Source organism: Salvelinus sp. IW2-2015, linkage group LG1 (genome assembly GCF_002910315.2).
Source record: "Salvelinus sp. IW2-2015 linkage group LG1, ASM291031v2, whole genome shotgun sequence".
NCBI classification, from domain to species: domain Eukaryota; kingdom Metazoa; phylum Chordata; class Actinopteri; order Salmoniformes; family Salmonidae; genus Salvelinus; species Salvelinus sp. IW2-2015.
In genome coordinates, this window is record NC_036838.1 from 16,930,132 (window position 1) to 16,948,987 (window position 18,856).

The window sequence follows — 18,856 nt, forward strand, 5'->3', positions numbered from 1 at the left end:
TTACAGCTGGACCATCGAGAGCATCCTGACTGGTTGCATCACCGCCTGGTATGGCAACTGCTTGGCATCTGACCGTAATGCGCTACAGAGGGTAGTGCGAACAGCCCAGAACATCACTGGGGCCAAGCTTCCTACCATCCAGGACCTATATAATAGGCGGTGTCAGAGGAAAGCCCATAAAATTGTCAGAGACTCCAGTCACCCAAGTTATAGACTGTTTCCTCTGCTACCGCACGGCAAGCAGTACCGGAGCACCAAGTCTAGGACCAAAAGGCTCCTCAACAGCTTCTACCCCCAAGCCATAGGGCTGCTGAACAATTTATAATATCGCCATCGGACCATTTACATTGACCCCCCCTTCTTTTTTACACTGCTGCTACTCGCTGTTGTTTGTTACCTATGCATAGTCACTTCGCCCCCACCTACATGTACAGATTACCTCAACTAGCCTGTACGCCCGCATACTGACTCGGTACCGGTGCCCCCTGTATATAGCCTTGTTATTGTTATTCATATGGTGTTACTTTTTATTATTACTTTTTATTTTAGTCCACTTGGTAAATATTTTCTTCTTCTTGAACTGCACTGTTGGTTAAGGGCTTGTAAGTAAGCATTTAACAGTAAAGTCTGCAATTGTTGTCTTCGGCGCAAGTGACAAATAAAGTTTGATTTGATTTGATTTACTACAAAACTGTGAAGAAGTTGTGCCATGAGCAGTAGGCATACTAGACAGCCTTTTAACTGCGATTTTAGCTCTCTTAATCCGTCATTTAGCGACTGTAGTCTATCMAGTATTCTCATCAGCTTCATTCTCACTCATCTTTGCCAACACCATCAGTTTCAAACTCGGTATCGGCTTCCGCCATTTTCTGAAAATTCAACCACCCACACCGCTATCCGGGATCCTTGGAACATCCAAATATTGCATAGCTGGCCACCACCGTGTCATGTGACTTCTCGCGACCTATATAGAAAGGTCATCGAGTCACAGCCTACATAAAATATGATTATGGCTCGATGATTTGAACATTTACAACTGGCTTTGGGAGAAGACGCATATTAGATTCAGGTACAGGTACGTGTAACAGGTCCAAACCTGCTTCACATATAAACCATCCTATGTTGATTTGAAAATGAGTGAGTGGGTGCGTCACTTTAACCATAGAGGGATAAAATATGGCCAATGCAAATGAATATCTAGTTGTGATGAATGGGGGCAAATGACAGGGGGGAAAAAACKTACAAATGTTCCATGAGAGAAAAAAAACTCTTTGGACTGTTCATCAGCAGTCGCAAATACAGGATCATTCAGCTTTCATTGAATAGTGTACATGTCGTAAAGGAGTGAAACCTGTCATTAAAAACCTGGAAGGCAAAGAATGTTCATGGTAATTCAGAACCCACAGCCATCTCAAACATCATAACATTCTGAGCATGTGACCCACGAAACTCCAACATCCACTGAGGGCGGCATTCAAAAGAGCAAACAGTTACCTACTGCAGCTAATAACTAGCTTGCGGCTAAAGCGTACAACAAAAAGCAACGCCTGGCAGTAGACAAACAGTAACACTAGTTTGAGAGAGGAAAGAAAAGAAAGAACCTCTGATCAATGCCACTGAGGCAAGGAAATGTTGCCGCAATCGTGCTAGCTTGGTCATCAAAGACAATTGAAGCTGTTTCCCCTGTCTCAGCTTTCAACCCCTCTGGAGAAGAACATGTATAAATGTAACTGAAGGCGGTTACAGACAACTGCTAGAGAGTGCTAAGCCATAGCGAGACTGACAGGTCAAACAGGTTCTAAGGGAGAGGCCGCTACTTGTTGGGCTGCTAGGCATGACATGAGTCACACAGCTTCTATTTATCCAACTGGGCACTTTGTTACACTCCAAACAACACTGTAAGACACAGGGTAGTAAAATAGGTCTGCTAAAAGTATATCAGTGGTAACACATTTCAATGAGGCATGGGATAGCCTAGATAGGAGGTATGTTGTATGCTTCCTACATGTGTGTCACTTAAGTAAGACATACTCTGAAATCCCCTTGTAGTCTGAGTCAAGTGTCTAAGATGCATAATGGTAGGACACATTTTGTTTAAAATGGGGGCAGGGATTTGTGTTGTGAGAGTTTCTGTGATCCATGTCAACAAAGACTTGCCATATGATTCAGTGGGGATGGGTAAGTGATGATTAAGCGGCCTTTGCTCAAGAGTCAACACATTGAGCACCATAGCCCTGTAGTTTTTTCTCGCCGATCAAAATCGTCTCCTACTGTGAAACGTCCAACATACTCGTACATTTGTCAGTGTGTTATATGCTAAAGTAGAGATCAGCTTTAATTGGGCAACACACAAAAACACCTGTTCCCAAGATGGGCATATAAATTTAAAAAGGAGAACAAAAAAATACAAATACAAAAARAATCTTTAGGGAGACAAACAAGTATGTGTGTTGTGCACCAAATGGTTAACTGAGTGAAAACATAAACTAGAAATGTTTTGCTCTCACATGATGCCTTTTTGTACCATCCTCATGCACCAAGCAACATTGCTTATTTGTGTAGCTAAGTTACTACACATAATGATGCCCATTGTTCCCATTTTCTTAAACCATTTATTAATAGGAAAATCTTCACGCAAATGACTTGCCCATAATTTATGAAACACACAACTGAAACTGTTTTGCCTGTTGTACATTGCTGCTTTGTGTACATGCGTGAGTGCATTCGTGCGCGTGTGTGCGTGTGTGTGTGTGCGTGTGTTTGGATTGCAAGAGAGGGAAAGAGAGGGAGAGAACCCACTGCCTCAGATCTCATCAAATGTCTATGCAAGGCAAAACTCTTGCCCAAATGGGAGAATATCAACACAGTTGTTACACACAGGGTTGACTTTTTATATTCTTTCCTATAGCTTTAAAACAGCTTTACACATATTCAAAAAGCATGTCATACCAACTGCCTAACCTCTACTCTATAAAAACCCATTTATACAACTTTAACGCATTATAAAAAGTTAAGCCACACACACCACAATGATACCATTATTTACATATCCCATTTAAATTACAACATAAATTAGAAAATATTTACATTCAAGGTAAAGATAACAGGGGAAATCCTCTGTTTGCGGTTCATTGTCTAATTAAAAACACTATTTTTCAAAAGAAATATATACATTTGGCATACACAGACACACACTCGCACAACATAACACATACACTCTTGCTGGTGTTCTGGTTAAAAGAGATACAATTTAGATGAAAATGGCAGATTATGATTGGATACAGTTAACATCAACATGGAATAGTTTGTACTGAAGGTGAGGGATATCTAATCTGGTCGGGGACTGATTCCTTTTACATTTGCAAACTGTAAAAATACTAAAGTAACCAATGGGCAATATAAGTACTTAAAGACAGGATTAAAAGTAACAAAGACCCCATTGCTGTGGCTTTTGTCACAACCCACAAGTAACCATCCGTCATCGAACAATGAATGTCTGCCATTGCAAATCATCTTTAAGGTTTCTGGGGAATGTAGACAAACAAAGAAACAGGCTCCTTTTTTTTTTTTACCAGACCTACCAAAGAAACTCCCATGAACAAAGCACAATAACACCGTACCCATTGAAGTCGTTATGAAAATTTAAGCATCAAAGAAAACAAGAATGAAGTGGATTTTCTTATCTCCTATTAAAAAAAATGGCCTTTGGTAAGTCCAATGGGAACTGGGCACCGTGGAAGAGACAGAGGAAATCAGAGGATTTGTCTCCAGACAGAAGAGGAGGGAAAATAGCTGAAAATAATTTACAACCACAGTTACCCATCTTGAAAATATGTCCTATAGGCAAACAAAGTCTGTTTTCTGTTCCTTTCCCCATGTCAACAGCGTCTAGGCCCTTTGGCTGGAAGCAGCTTATGCACCTACTATTACAGTAGGCACCAAGGTAGGTTGATCTCGCATTGAAACCAGCCAATGGTAGTAACAACGCAAAAGCAGTGACAAGTCTTTTGAAAAACTCTACTCGTAAAAGAGCACAGGCCATAAGCACAGGAAATTGTCAATTCAACTGTGTAAAAACACAAATGATCTAGAATCGGAATCATATCGGCAATTTCACTACTAAATAGGACGTCAAAGTAGTCCAAAGGGGAAAGGGGGGGCTATACAGTCCAATGTGGGAGCATTTCCTCATTTCCTGTGCTTTTCCATTTTGTCGGAGGCTTTGCTACCGTTGTCGGAGGAACCCTGCGTTTCGCTGCCAGAGCTCAGGTACATTTTGTCCACCTGTTTGAGGGCCTCGTTTAGGTAGTTCTGGAGGGAGGTCATGGCGGCGCAGATGGCGGGCGAGCCGAATCCGTGGGTGATGAGGCTGAAGTGGGTCAGGCAGCTCTGGATTCCCTGATCGAGGATGGGTGCCGGCCGCGAGTTTCCCAGTGGCGAGCGATCCTGAGTCAGCAGGTCGGTGAACTCCTTACAGATTTGCCTTTTAAAAAGAAAACGATTACAGAAATTAGATAAAGGTAAAGAAATGTACATGACCCAGACATAGACTATTGGATTTATGTAGGTATAAGGTGAGGAACTTGTGTGTCGGCTCTGCTTTAAAGACCAAAATTGAATAAAGAAAATTGTGATAAATAAAAAAGTATACCAGTTTAATTTAAGGACCAAAAAATGTACAGCTGCACCATACAGTTTGCAAAATAGTTGGGAGATTTTCCATGGCACATGGTCTATGAACTGATACACAAAAGGACATTGAATCCAAAAACGACGTTGGAATCAAAACTTTGTTTTCAAATTAAATTATTATACAAAATTCTTGCAACCAATAGACTGCAGATTTTGCTGCAAAGAGACAGAATCATTAGATCACTTTTTTCGGTACTGCCCATGTGTAGCTATTTTTTGGTCACAGGTTCAGGAATGGCTGAAAAATGTACTTGGAGCTAACTCTGCAAATAGAACTGCTGGGTGATTTGAAAAGTCATAGTCAATCAATAATATAATAATAGTCTTAGCAAAGGTGTTTATCTTTCATTTACAATCCTGTAGAAACGATGAGAATCGAAAGGTTCAGAATTTTTGTGAAACATCACAGCACAGTGGAAAAATATGGCCCACACACACACACAAAAAAAAAATGAAAAAAAGATGACAGAAATTAGATAAAGGAAACGGAATGTACATGACCCAGACATGGACTATTGGATTTATGTCTGGGTGACAATTATCCACTTATATGTGTATACTGTTTCATGTACACACTACGAAATTGGGAGGTCTTAAAAGTAGTGAAGACATCAAGATGTTTTATAAATCAAGAGCAGCTTGAAAACTATTTGAAAAAGATTTTAACCGAGTCCAAAACGTCACATATGTTCAAAACTCGCAGTGTACATCCCTTAATTTGGAGGAGAGAGAGAGAGAGAGAGAGAGAGAGAGAGAGACTCACTTGGCAGCAAGGAGCATGTTCTTGCGGGAGTTGACCTCATTGCGTTCCACATGTGGTCGACCCAGGTAATCAGCGATGGCCTTTGCCGGAAACTCTGCCTCACATACGTAGCCAAAATCCCTTGCCAAGTGAAGGGCTTCACCTATAAAGACAAAACACACAAGTGTTGCACACGCATAAAACACACAAACAAACACACACACAAAATACAAAAAACGTATCTAAGAGACAAGTGTGAATGTGGTCTTGCTGACATCCCACATCCCACAGGGGCACTATTATGTAGAAAGGGGAACATTGAAGTGGTGCAACGTAAATAATCAGTTGCGCTCAGTCTCTTGGCTCGGGGGAAGCTGTGCCAATGAGATGAATATATCCCATCTTCAGGGGTGACTTCCTGCATGGTCTTTAATGGGCTTATGTGGCTAACTGCACCCGGGCGGCCTGTAGCACCAAACAGAGGCACTTAATTGATAGACACACAGATCACTTGGGGAATGTAGCTATTCAGAAACATTAGGCTTTAAGGTCAGTTAACCCCCCTGGCAAGTCAAACACGTTATAACAAGCCTTAATTCAGACTTTGAAGGTCTCTAAATAACACTGGCCCCGAGTCATTCTCCTGCACCGAACTGTCACTCCATTTATAGTGAGTAGAGTTTATATGGGGGGGAAAAATGAAATTACACGTGGCTTCGGGCGGCTAGGCGCACAGCTATGCGTCATTGCTTAGACATTGTCTAGCCGAGGTATGACTGACGAAAGCGTCAAAGACGGGATTTAATGAAAAAGTAGACCGAGGTGACTATCCTGCCTAAAAACAATGATCTAAAACAAGAAAAAGCTTCATGAAATACTTCGCCCTGAAAATGATTTGAGGAGATGGGTATTTTACATCTTTCAAGAGTTTGTGTGATTTGAAAGACAGGAAGGTTACAAGCTACATGTTTCTTTGTCCTTTGGTCGCATGTGCTGTATTAGATAATGCCACAGCCGTAATAGACAGGGTTGGACTCCGTGAAGTTGTGTTTCGGGGCTATTCTCTTACTCTACTGGTCTTGGCCAGCTGCTTGGTAACCTCAAAATGTCACCAAGGCAGTCAGGGTGGATAATGTCAAAGTTTCCTTGATTTTCAAAGGCAGTTAAATGTAGTGAAAGACAAAATCAAACATCCGCTAGGTCACTGCCATTTTGACCAAAAATGAGGAAATGACAAGACAAAGACCAGCCACAGCTACTATTGAAGCCAAGTTCCAGTAAGTTTTATACAGCCAATATTATAATAATACAGGTAATCATGTCACAGTAACGGAATCGCAGAGTTTAGGTTCACCATATAAATATAATGAATAGATGGTACAACACCAGTGGATGTGGTAAAAACAAAATGACCATCTCTGATGGGATGACTACAAAGACATGTTGTTTATCACATCTCTGTATATGTGCAACAATTAATTCAATTGGCTCTCCATTTTGGACGAGCCAACTTGTTCAAGGAGTAAAGATGGAGACGAATTCTATGCATTGTATTTCTATGATGTCATATATGTTTTTGGCTCATTCACCACAGTTTTAAAAACGAAGAGGGCAGCATACCTTCTACCAGTGCAGTTAGCAGGGTGACATTAGCAGCCTTCCTCCTTCCAGCGGGCAGGTTGAGCCCAATCTTGTCCAACTTCTCTCTCAATGACCGGCCACCATTTTTAGACTTGGCTCTGTTGGAAAAATAAGGACAAATACAGTTAGTGTCATCATCGTTACTTGACAAATGTCTGCTTTCATATGAACAGGGCCACATTGGGGTCATATAAAGTGAAGAAATGTCTGAATTCATAACGGTCATACAGTCCCTCTAACTAAAGAATATAGCATATTCCATTCCATAGGCTATTTGTCATTAAATGTTTTTCCTACGAATCGAAAAGTAAGCATCAATAAGTGATGTTGTAAGGGCTGTCACCCAAACTTCAGACTTCCTACCACTTTGAGAAAACCTAGCAGCAAAAGTCTCCCCCATCCCCGAAGGAGACCTCATCATTCACTTTTGAAAAATAAATCAAATGAAAAAGAGCCTCCGATACACATCCTAACCTAAAACAAAAATGCACTATGACACAAATAAAATTTTATTGGTCACATACACATGGTTAGCAGATGTTCTTGCGAGTGTAGCAAAATGCTTGTGCTTCTAGTTCCGACAGTGCAGCAATATCTAACAACTTCCCAACAACTACCTAATACACACAAATCTAAGTAAAGGAATGGATTAAGAATATATACATATAAATACATGGATGAGCAATGACAGAGTGGCATAGGCAAGATGCAATATATGGTATAAAATACAGTATATACATATGAGATGAGTGATGCAAGATATKTAAACATTATTAAAGTGGCATTATTAAAGTGACTAGTGATCCATTTATTAAAAGTGGCCAAAGATTTCAAGTCTGTATGTAGGCAGTGTGTTAGTGATGGCTGTTTAACAGTCTGATGGCCTTGAGATAGAAGCTGTTTTTCAGTCTCTCGGTCCCAGCTTTGATGCACCTGTACTAACCTCGCCTTCTGGATGGTAGCGGGGTGAACAGGCAGTTGCTCGGGTGGTTGCTGTCCTTGACAGGTGGTTGCCATACCAGGCAGTGATACAGCCTGACAGGATGCTCTCAATAGTGCATCTGTAAAAGTTTGTGAGGGTTTTAGGTGACAAGCCAAATTTCTTCAGCCTCCTGAGGCGTTGCTCCACCTTCTTCACCACACTGTCTGTGTGGATGGACAATTTAAGTTTGTCCGTGATGTGTACGCCGAGGAACTTAAAACTTTCCACCTTCTCCACTGCTGTCCCGTCAATATGGATAGGGGGTTGCTCCCTCTGCTGTTTCCTGAAGTCCACGATCATCTCCTTTGTTTTGTTGACGTTGAGTGAGAGGTTGTTTTTCTGACACCACACTCCGAGTGCCCTCACCTCCTCCCTGTAGGCTGTCTCATCGTTGTTGGTAATCAAGCCTACTACTGTTGTGTTGTCTGCAAACTTGAGGATTGAGTTGGAGGCGTGCATGGCCACGCAGTCATGAGTGAACAGGGAGTACAGGAGGGGGCTAAACACGCGCCCTTGTGGGGCCCCAATGTTGAGGATCAGCGAAGTGGAGATGTTGTTTCCTACCTTCACCACCTGGGGGAGGCCCGTCAGGAAGTCCAGGACCCAATTGCACAGGGTGGGGTTGAGACCCAGGGCCTCAAGCTTAATGATGAGCTTGGAGGGTACTATGGTGTTGAATGCTGAGCTGTAGTCAATGAACAGCATTCTTACATAGGTATTCTTCTTGTCCAGATGGGACAGGGTTGTGTGCAGTGTGATGGCAATTGCATTGTCTGTGGATCTATTGGAACGGTAAGCAAATTGAAGTGGGTCTGATGTCCTTGACTAGTCTCTCAAAGCACTTCATGACGACAGAAGTGAGTTCTAAGGGGCGATAGTTATTTAGTTACCTTTGCCTTCTTTGGTACAGGAACAATGGTGGCCATCTTGAAGCATGTGGGGACAGCAGACTGGGATAGGGAGACATTGTATATGTCCGTAAACACACCAGCCAGCTGGTCTGCGCATGCTCTGAGGATGTGGCTAGGGATGCCGTCTAGGCCGGCAGCCTTGCGAGGGTAAACACGTTTAAATGTCTCACTCACGTCGGCCACAGAGAAGGATAGCCCACAGTCCATGGTAGCGGGCCGGAACGGTGGCACTGTATTATCCTCAAAGCGGGTAAAGAAGGTGTTTAGTTTGTCTGGAAGCAAGATGTCGGTGTCCGTGACGTGGCTGGTTTTCCTTTTGTAGTCCGTGATTGGTCTGTAGACCCTGCCACATACGTTTAGTGTCTGAGCCATTGAATTGTGACTCCACTTTGTCCCTATACAGACATTTTGCTTGTTTGATTGCCTTGCGGAGGGAATAACTACACTGTTGGATTCGGAAATATTCCAGTCAAATTATGCTTCTCCCGCCCTAAGAACATAGAAGGGAAATCACACACACTCACACACACACTAAAATTCCCCACTCGCTGTAGCCAATTCAGTTTTCCACATGACTGAGTGGCAGGCTTCGCTCCGTCCGTGGCGGGTGAGAGAGACAGTGTCTTTGGGGAGGCGTGTGTGTGACTGCCCCGCTCCCTCCACACCGTCGCCTATCGCTTCATGACCTAGTTAACAGTGCCTCAGATTTTGTGGTGTGTGTGGTGTGTGTGTGTGTGTGTGTGTGTGTGTGTGTGTGTGTGTGTGTGTGGGTGTGTGTGTGTGTGTGTGTGTGTGGTGTGTTGTGTGTGTGTGTGTGTGTGTGTGTGTGTGTGTGTGTGTGTGGCTTTAATGCGTGTGGCACTGGCGGGTCACATGGAAGTAAAAAAACTTCCATTCCCAGCAAAGATAGGCAGGAGCGAACCCCTAGTCCCTCAACAGACTGCCTGCTGATATATGGGGCACAAGGTCAACTGCTCAGCAGCAATTAAAACAGCCCTATAGCCCCCCCACATAGACACACACCCACACACAAAAATACTCTATCTATCATACTGGTGCTAACTACTCTGATGTAACATATCCCCAAAGCGAAGTATCCGGAATTGCAGAGCACGTACAAAGGTAGTCACGGTGCTTCCACACAAGCAATGAAGAGGAACAGCAACACATCTGCTTTCAGAGAACCACTAAACTTTCCTAAATTAGTGTCTGACAGGTATGAACTTTTCACAGTATAGACCTACACTCTTTTATAAAAAGGTTCCAAAAGGGTTCTTCGGCTGTCCCCATTGGCGGACCCTTTTTGGTTCTAGGTAAAACCGTTTTAGGTTCCAGGTAGAACCAAAACAGTTCTACTTGGAACCAAAAGGGTTCTACCTGGAACCCACAAGGGTTCTTCAAAGGCTTCTCCAATGGGGGCAGCCGAAGAACCCTTTTAGGTTCTAGATAGCAACTTTTTTGCTAAGAGTGTACAACTGAATATAGACCGACAATCTTTCACTCGTTTAGTATCCAGCAACCGGAAGTAGCTCACTAACAATAGCTGTAAAACAGGAGCAACATCAGAGTAAACTGAGAAATGTATTGTATGCACATCTCGCTGTGATCTCCTAACTACATCACATCAGCTGTATCACAATCACTGATCCGTTGAGCTGCTGTGAACCATATTTTAACGGACTAGATGTTGGCCATTGTTCACAATTACACCCGCTGGGGGCGGCAGCGTAGCCTAGTGGTTAGAGCGTTGGACTAGTAACCGAAAGGTTGCAAGATCGAATCCCCGAGCTGACAAGGTACAAAATCTGTCGTTCTGCCCCTGAACAAGGCAGTGAACCCACTGTTCCCCGGTAGGCCGTCATTGTAAATAAGAATTTGTTCTTAACTGACTTGCTTAGTTAAATAAAGGAGAAAAAAAAACGTCAACACCTGCCGGCATTATGATGCAGTTATAATGCATTTGTTTATTTAAACCTTCAGGCTAAAACTAAAAACTTAAAGCCGACAGGTATAGCTTATTATGATGATGTTATAATGCTTTGCGATACATGTTTAACGCCCCTTATAATGTCTTAGAACCATCTCACAATGGATTGACATTGTGCGAATACTGACCTGCGTAGGACTCCCCCCAGCAAGGAGGCGTTGAGGCATTCGGGAGGGGACAGACGCCGCTGCACCTCAGCCACAGTCACCTTGTACTTGGAGGTGGAGCTGAGAAGCGAGAGGCGTCCGGGCACTGAGCAGAACACCTCGGTGGGGTTGGACACCATGCCTAGCAGGGACTCCTTCTGGAAGGGCAGGCCCAGTGAGTTGCTCTTGGGGAGAGACATGGGGCCTGGGGAAGGGGTGTGGAGAGAGAGGAGTGGTTAGTATGAGTGTAGGTTAATATAGATGTGAAGAGAAATGATAATGAGAGTAGGATTAGTAAAAGTAAGCGTAAAAGTCAAGGTAAATGTATCTGTATTGTCCCATTGGGAATTTTGGTTGGCAGCGAGGACAGACGGACATTAGACAACATTATTGGACTTTCTGGAGGTTGTGCTACATTGTAAAAAATTTCTTGGAGAAGAGACTGTTTCTTTGAGAAATTCAGGTTGAGCCTGTCTGAAAGTTGTAAATCTTATCCACACTGTTTGTAACCTCCAAACACTGCAGCTTGGATTCTAACTTTAACATGCTTTTCCTTATAATAAACTATGAAATTTAACACCATCATAATGATTTGTAAAAAAAAATCAGGGTGACTGACCTGTTACACGTAAACAACAAACATGTTTACTTTGTGGAAGCCAAAATGTAGACCATAAGTAGCCATTAACTAGATAACGATAATTCCTGCGGTGTCACAGCTAAAAGTCCCCTCATTCCTACCACCCACTGACATGACATCCACACACATACACAACTGCTCCATACTTCTTCACAGAGGGAAGATTGCAATTGCATACTCCTCACCTCCTCTCTCCTTCTCAAAACCCATTGGATGAGAAAGCCAGAGTATCCTCCCCTCTGACCTTCTCCTCCAATGCGTTTTGAGAAGGAGACAAGGAGAGAGAAGGTGAGGAGTATGCAATTGAAAACTTCCCAATGAATCCCTTCTCCCTGCCTTGCCTATCTGAAGAATTATATACAGAAACAGGGCCTATATTGGACGGCCATTTTGGATTAAACGTTCAAGGGTCTGTAGCTACTTCTAATTGAGTGACTAAAAATAACCTCATCTAAAGACTTGTCCAACTGGCAAACTAGGTGGCCATTTTGGGTCAAAGGTTCAAGGGTCAAACTAAACAAGTCACACCCAGACAAACATACAAAGTACACTACATATACCTTCGTCCTCACCAGCAAGAATCCCCCCCTCATAATAAGTCCTCTGTAAGCGATCAAAGTTCCTGCCCCCTCGTAGTCCTAGTACTGAGAGAAGAATCACAAAAGGGGGGAAAAATTATGATTTAGAGCTCATCTATTGGACAAACAGCTAAGAGGGAAGTTTTGCTTTCACCGTTTACAATCATGTACAGTAGGCTGTAGGCTGTAGGCTGTAGGCTAACCACAGTCTGCCCTTGAGTGTAAGACCAATAAATTGAGCCATTGCACAACAACTATTTTTTTATCGTACAACTTGTTACCTCCTTAATACTGTATGTTTGATCAGATTATCGTATTGATTCAAATCTGAAAATCAACAATGTCCACCAATGTAATGTGTGTCTCAAATCAAAAATGCCTGCAATTGAGAAAAATATATATGGTATGCAAAACGAGGCATTAGGAGCATTTAGGTAGCTTTAACACAAATGGTTATAGCTGGATTAAATAAAATATTCAAGCTTTCTACTGCCTAGATGGCCATCAAAATCTTTTGTCTAAAAACATAAATAAGTACTTGAGCATGCACATTAGGCTATTCTATATCATGTTAACTATACATTTGTTCACATGCTTCCTCCTGTGGAGCAAGCAGTTTAGCATTATACATGTAGGCTTTACTACAGAGAAGACAGCGTCAACTACTCTTTACCATTCTTGCCAATGTCATTCACACTACTAACTGTAGTCACCCACCATACCACAACAATGTTATCTATCATTACAGTTCTTGAACCTACATGTCTACAGTGATGTTGTTTTAACAAACCATACATCTAGAATACATTTACTACTAATATGATCAATCCAATATCTACATAAATCTATAAATTCATTGAGTTACAAAGGTGGTGCAGAATTTCAAATCAATGCACAACATGACCTTCTTCTGAGTCAAAGACTGTTGAAGGAAGGCGTAATAGATAACACTCTGAATCCTCCTCATTCAAAACATTTCATGCCCCAACAAATGACTGATTTGCAAGTAGGACACCACACCCCAGCTAAAGCTGGTTTTGCAGAACGTCAGCCAGCGAGTCTTGAGAAGAGCAATCCATTGGACTGCTTTTAACTGGAATTCAAAAGGAGTCGAATGCACCAGCTTAGACCTCTAAAGACCCCTCCCTCCCTCCCTCTCTTTCTCTCTCCCTCTCTCTCCCCAGTCAATGCAGGATTTCAAGGATTGCACAATGTCCTCACAGTTACATCTTGTCAGCTAGAGCCTGCTATTTTGAAAAGGTTCTTTTTCTGGTGCTCTATTCAAACGACCTCAGCACGAGAACACACAGAGGATCAAACTGGGCTTAGTTAAGTGCACCTCATGACTACGGGGATTATCAATGTATGTACGAACAAGTACAACGAAAAGCCTTTCCCATTCCGATTTTTTATAATCAAATGCGAAGACATCACTGTACAAATAATTGCAAAATATTTGTTGAAGAAGATTTTTCCAGGTATGTACTTAGTAACAAGCAATCTCAGGGATGGAGTTAATGGAAATAGCACTCAATGTTTCTCTATTGCATCCGTGTTACCTGTTGCACACGCAGTGCAGTGCCTTATACACCAAGCATGTCTATCTCACAAACCAGTAAGTGTATTGTCTTGAAGTGGTAAAAGCATTTTTACCATTTCATCAATTAGTTTGATGAAGTGGTAAAAGCATTTTTACCATTTCATCAATTAGTTTGATCAATTAGTTAATATACAGTAGGAAAGTGGCTATGTGGAAAGTAAAATAAACTCACCTTTTTTGATGACCGTCTGATCTGCCATTATAATACTGTGATCATCTACATGCTGAAAAAAAACAAGTTTCATGTAAGTGATGTTATAGTCATTCTTACAAGGGAGTTCATTATGAAATATGCCATTTCCATTCCGTCCATTACATGAAACCATAATAAAACCATGCCTTTGTTGCATGCCTATATATTTTTGTTTTCGATGTCATGCTTCTTTCAATTTAAGTCAGCAACAAAATCACAATGAAATCACTCACTTGAACATCATCCAGGCCATGGCCCATTTCGTGCAGTCCTATATTATCACCAATGACGGATGACTCAATGCTATGAGCGTGAGGCGGTAGCAGTTCCGGCCGTCGGAAACCTTCTCTCCTCAAGGCGGACGAGCCGCCTTCCAGGCCCAGAATCTGACTAGCGAGTCCGCTTCGCGAATGAGGTCCTTCTTGACCCTGTCTCCCCGGCCATGATTGTTGCTGGTTCGACGACTGGTGTATGGAGTTGATGTTGAAAGGGTCGCCGAGGTGCGAGTAGGGGTCACTGGACTGGGGGTATGATATAGGCTGGTAGGGAGGTGGAAAATATGGGGGTTGGAAGTCTGAGTTGGCCGAGTGGGAGAGAGACGGCGACGGGCTGTAAAGGTGCTGGCTCACTGCGGGGAGGTGAGGTAACCGGGGGTTCCCATTGCTACTCCCGTCGTGCCTTTCCTGGGGACAGAGAGACTTACGTTAAGGTTGACAATGATATTAAGATAAATTATAAAATGTTGTGCCCCTTGTCAATCAACCAAATTCATAGTGAATCAACAATCGTCGACAAAATTAGAAATAACAACTGTGTTGACAGCTAGGCCTGACATCGAGATGTATTTTTCACCATCGTTTAGGAAGGCATGGTCTGTATAGTGAAATGTTTTACACATTCATGCCTAGGCTCACATTTAGTGGGCGAAATAAGGCCATTTTTTTTATTTTATTGCAGTACTCAATTTCTGGAGGTCAGACTATTTTTCAGGAAAAAAATAGGCAATACATGGTTTTAGTATTCAAAGTAGCCTAATAATGCATATTTTGTTAAACTGAAAAACTTTCTGATAGTTTATGCAATCTGTGGACTATTGAGGTAATGTTGTCACCATGGTCAGCTTTCATTAGACAGACAGGAGGGAACTATTTTACTACCCACGTAGGCCTATAATAATAATAATAACAATAATAATTTTGTCATTTTAATTATTTACAATAACCTGATTTAGGCTTAGCTCAGAGAAATAAGCCTAAATAAATCAAAAAGCTTTCCACTTTCATTAAAATCCCACTCATGTAACAATTTTTCTTTACTATACAATCCATATAGACTAATCTAAAAGTTATTTACTGAAATCAAAACTACATGGCGTCAGTCGCCAATGCATTAGTGGAGGAGATTCTGCGGATAGAGTCAAAGCCCATCGAGATTAGCCTATAGACATCTAATAATGTTGCATATTTAGAAACATATTGACAATGCAAAGAAACCAGAAAACCAAACATGGATGCCCTAATGCACTTGAAATTGCATTTAAGATGAATTCCATAAAAGCAAATAGTGACAACGAAAATAGCCTATACCGACCACTGATCTGTCTTATTCTAAATGCTGTATCATTTAAAAATGTTCCATCAAAATCATTTTCATTCTGTAAAACTTTTATCGAGTCTGCCTAAAAGCTATTGTCGCGCAAAAAATATCCATAAAATTGGCTACCAATTTTAGATGCGATGGTGTGATGGAGCGCATGAGGGCCACAACCTTTTCATAAAATGTTTTTTTCATAAATCCTAGCCTTGTTGAAACGCAGGCCTAATGCCGTGCGGTTTGTCTATGTGTATAGCTAGAATTTACCTCGCAGTCGTCCTCGTACTTCACGTTATCTGCTAGTTTCCACAGCATAGTTTCTGACAGGCAAAATGTTACACCAAGAAGGTTGACCAGGTAAATTGGTGGTTTTCTACGAGTTAATCCAGGTAGGAAATGAAGTAATACTGTACTTCCTAGAAATCATGAATCAACTTCTTCAACTCGAGAGGAGGGCGGCGGTTCCTTGAAGCGCACTGACGTTTGAGCGTGATTCGGGCGGCTATCAACGTAGGTCTCAACAGCAACTGAGTGAAAACGGTTGTCAAGCAAGATCCCTTTCCATCCCAACGACTCAGTAAGCAGTTCTTCAGTGAATATGGGAAGACGCGCTGAATAAGAAACTTGACTCCCTCTGACGGACAAAGTGATGATGTTCAAACCTTTTCTCCTTACTGAACCCGCTTGGAAGCATGTGTACTAAATTTGCATAGGTTAGATATTTTTAGGGGGCGTGCCTTTGTCATGATGTCATCTTGAATATGGCAAAATAAAAGTTTGCTGATTGGTTGTTATCTGTTATTATTGGAGCCAATCATATTGCTGTCCGTCTGCAGTTGCTCGCATGACACAAATATTATAGGATTAGGCCTATACTTCCGATAACCTTACTATAGCTTAATTAATTAAATAATAATAATAATAACTGGCTTACTTTATTATTATTCTCTTATTATTGGTAATTGTGGCTGAATAACTAAATGTATTAATATTATAGTTGGAAAACTTGCTTTAAAAAATGATAACAATTATAGCCTATGAATGTAATCGAGAAAATCTATATATTTGTTTGCCATGTTAAGCAATACGATAATCAATGCAATGAGCACATTTGCAAAACAATAGCCTATACGAAAGTCAATGTAAAACATTATGCGCGTATCCTTCAATGCGATCCACGCCAATAACATTGCAGAGCTGTCAAAATGTTGTTACTTTTCTCACTTTTTATTGACCATAAAATCATTCGATTAGACCAGGCGTTGGGTTCACTGGCAAAGCGCACCACCCATTCCTTGCCAACAGTCTGAAAAACGAATTAGCATATTTCGCTTCAAGGCGCTCATATCAAATATTGCGATTTCCATGCCAAACTTAATTGTTTAAATAATTTATGCATAGTTACATTACGGAGCTTCACGTTATAGTTTGGTGCCTTCACAAACCTCAAAGACCCAAGGCTTAAAAACATCTTTCTTCTCGAAACCACTAAGCACCAGGGATCTCAAACGAAAAAGTTTAATTAACATTTATGGTGGAGCACTGCAATATCCAAAATAAAGGTTCCCTTTGATGTGTTGATATGCATTACTTCAAGCAAAAGGAAGTGTTTTGAAGACAATAGGCCTAAACTTATGCGTGAGCTTTTCTTTTAATTGTTAAGTTTCCAATATTATTGTGAAATATAATGAGTCCTAGAGACAGGCTACAGCAGTAACTTAATGGTGTGAATAATTTTCTGTCTGATAATCATTTATATGCATGGGAGAACAATACAGGTGTCTACATTTATCATCAAAGTTTTTGGGAATGCGATTCTATGCCTGTTGCGCGCATGTGGTCATCGTCTCTGGGAAACAATTAAAATTGGGTAACGAAGATCAACTCATCCATGAACGATGCGGTGGCTGTAAGCTGCGTGTGGTTTTTCTGTGCGAGATGTGATATAAACCAGAAATTAATGCTCACTAATTAATTAAGGCGTCTTTACATCGCCGTTGTACAGAGTAAAAGAGGTTAGACACGCAAGAGGAACCTTGCCGTTGCGTTGTGAACAGTAAAAAACAAATAAATAAATAAACATTTCAATGACTATCATGTCAAGGCCAATTCGTTTAAACAAGGAGTATTGACAGAATAGACACTTGTAAAGTAAATCGTTATCCATTAAAGCAATTAGCAACACGTTAGGCGTCACATGGGCCAAGTGRTTTAACGTGAAGAAGAAATGCGCTTTCGAAAAAGAAAAATAAAGAATTGAATTATGCTAATATTATCTGTCACACTGAAGAAGCTAGCTCGTGTAGGTTTTTATAGCCTATGTGCAACTAAGACATTCAGAGACAAATGATCAATTTTGAAGCACATGCGCAATCTCAAAGTAGCCTAACTGAAATTAGTTTTATAGTATTTTATTATTGAACCATTTATCTAGTGTAGTCTATAATAGTATATGTTATTATATGGAGCAGATTTGGTCTACTGAGTATTGTGAAAACCAGGATACATAATGTTCTTGAAATGAATAGCACAGGCCAAGTTATCAGAAAACCAGTTGCCAATATGAACTATGAATCTTAGTCGCCGTTGGTCACGTATTTTTGTATGGTGACCAGGTGTATGGCAATTCAGGCCTATACTATTTATCTTCTGCAGGATTTCAAATTCCTAAATTTTGAGCACTCGAGCACCACCTTATTTCAATGGATCGACGTTATATGGTCTATTTTCACGTTGTGACATCGGCTGATGTAAAAGGGGCTTTATAAATACATTTGATTGATATTATCACAACTATTGTCTTTAATAATGAATTCAAATAGCATATTTAGCAGCCACTATCAAATACCGCGGAGTAGCCTATTCCAAAGGTCCTAAAAAACTATAACCTACAATTAATGTGCTGACTTAGGTCGAAAGATAGACAATGAATAACCCTTTAATGTTTTCAAATAACACAATAAAGCAAAACATGCATTCGCTTACCCGCCAGTCTAGCCTCTCCAGTAAAGACATCTGCAAGGAACGCAGTATAATTCCAGTGATGTGGCTACGAATGAGTGAATTCGCAAGTGGTCTGTATTGTTGATTTCACCTGGTTTTCTTGGAATGCGCATGCGCCCTGCAWGGTAATACACCTGAGCGAGGGCCT

General features: G+C 41.3%; 1 protein-coding gene across 5 annotated transcripts; it reads right to left on the reverse strand.

The window, feature by feature from the left end:
- Positions 1–2,317: 2,317 nt before the first annotated feature.
- LOC111961781 (transcription factor AP-2 gamma-like) lies at positions 2,318–18,759 on the reverse strand. Of its 5 annotated transcripts, none has more exons than XM_023984324.2 (8): positions 18,691–18,759; positions 14,346–14,795; positions 14,092–14,143; positions 12,302–12,385; positions 11,084–11,306; positions 7,055–7,173; positions 5,456–5,597; positions 2,318–4,483 (listed from the first exon to the last, which is right to left on the reverse strand). In XM_023984324.2, exons 1-8 carry the CDS (start codon positions 18,718–18,720, stop codon positions 4,189–4,191), a joined length of 1,395 nt encoding a protein of 464 aa, XP_023840092.1. In that variant the 5' UTR covers positions 18,721–18,759; the 3' UTR covers positions 2,318–4,188. The 5 variants fall into 5 exon arrangements, with proteins under 5 accessions (XP_023840092.1, XP_023840082.1, XP_023840079.1 ...); XM_023984314.2 differs by lacking the exon at positions 18,691–18,759 and adding an exon at positions 15,973–16,377 and having other exon boundaries at positions 12,314–12,385; XM_023984311.2 differs by lacking the exon at positions 18,691–18,759 and adding an exon at positions 15,973–16,377.
- Positions 18,760–18,856: the final 97 nt, after the last annotated feature.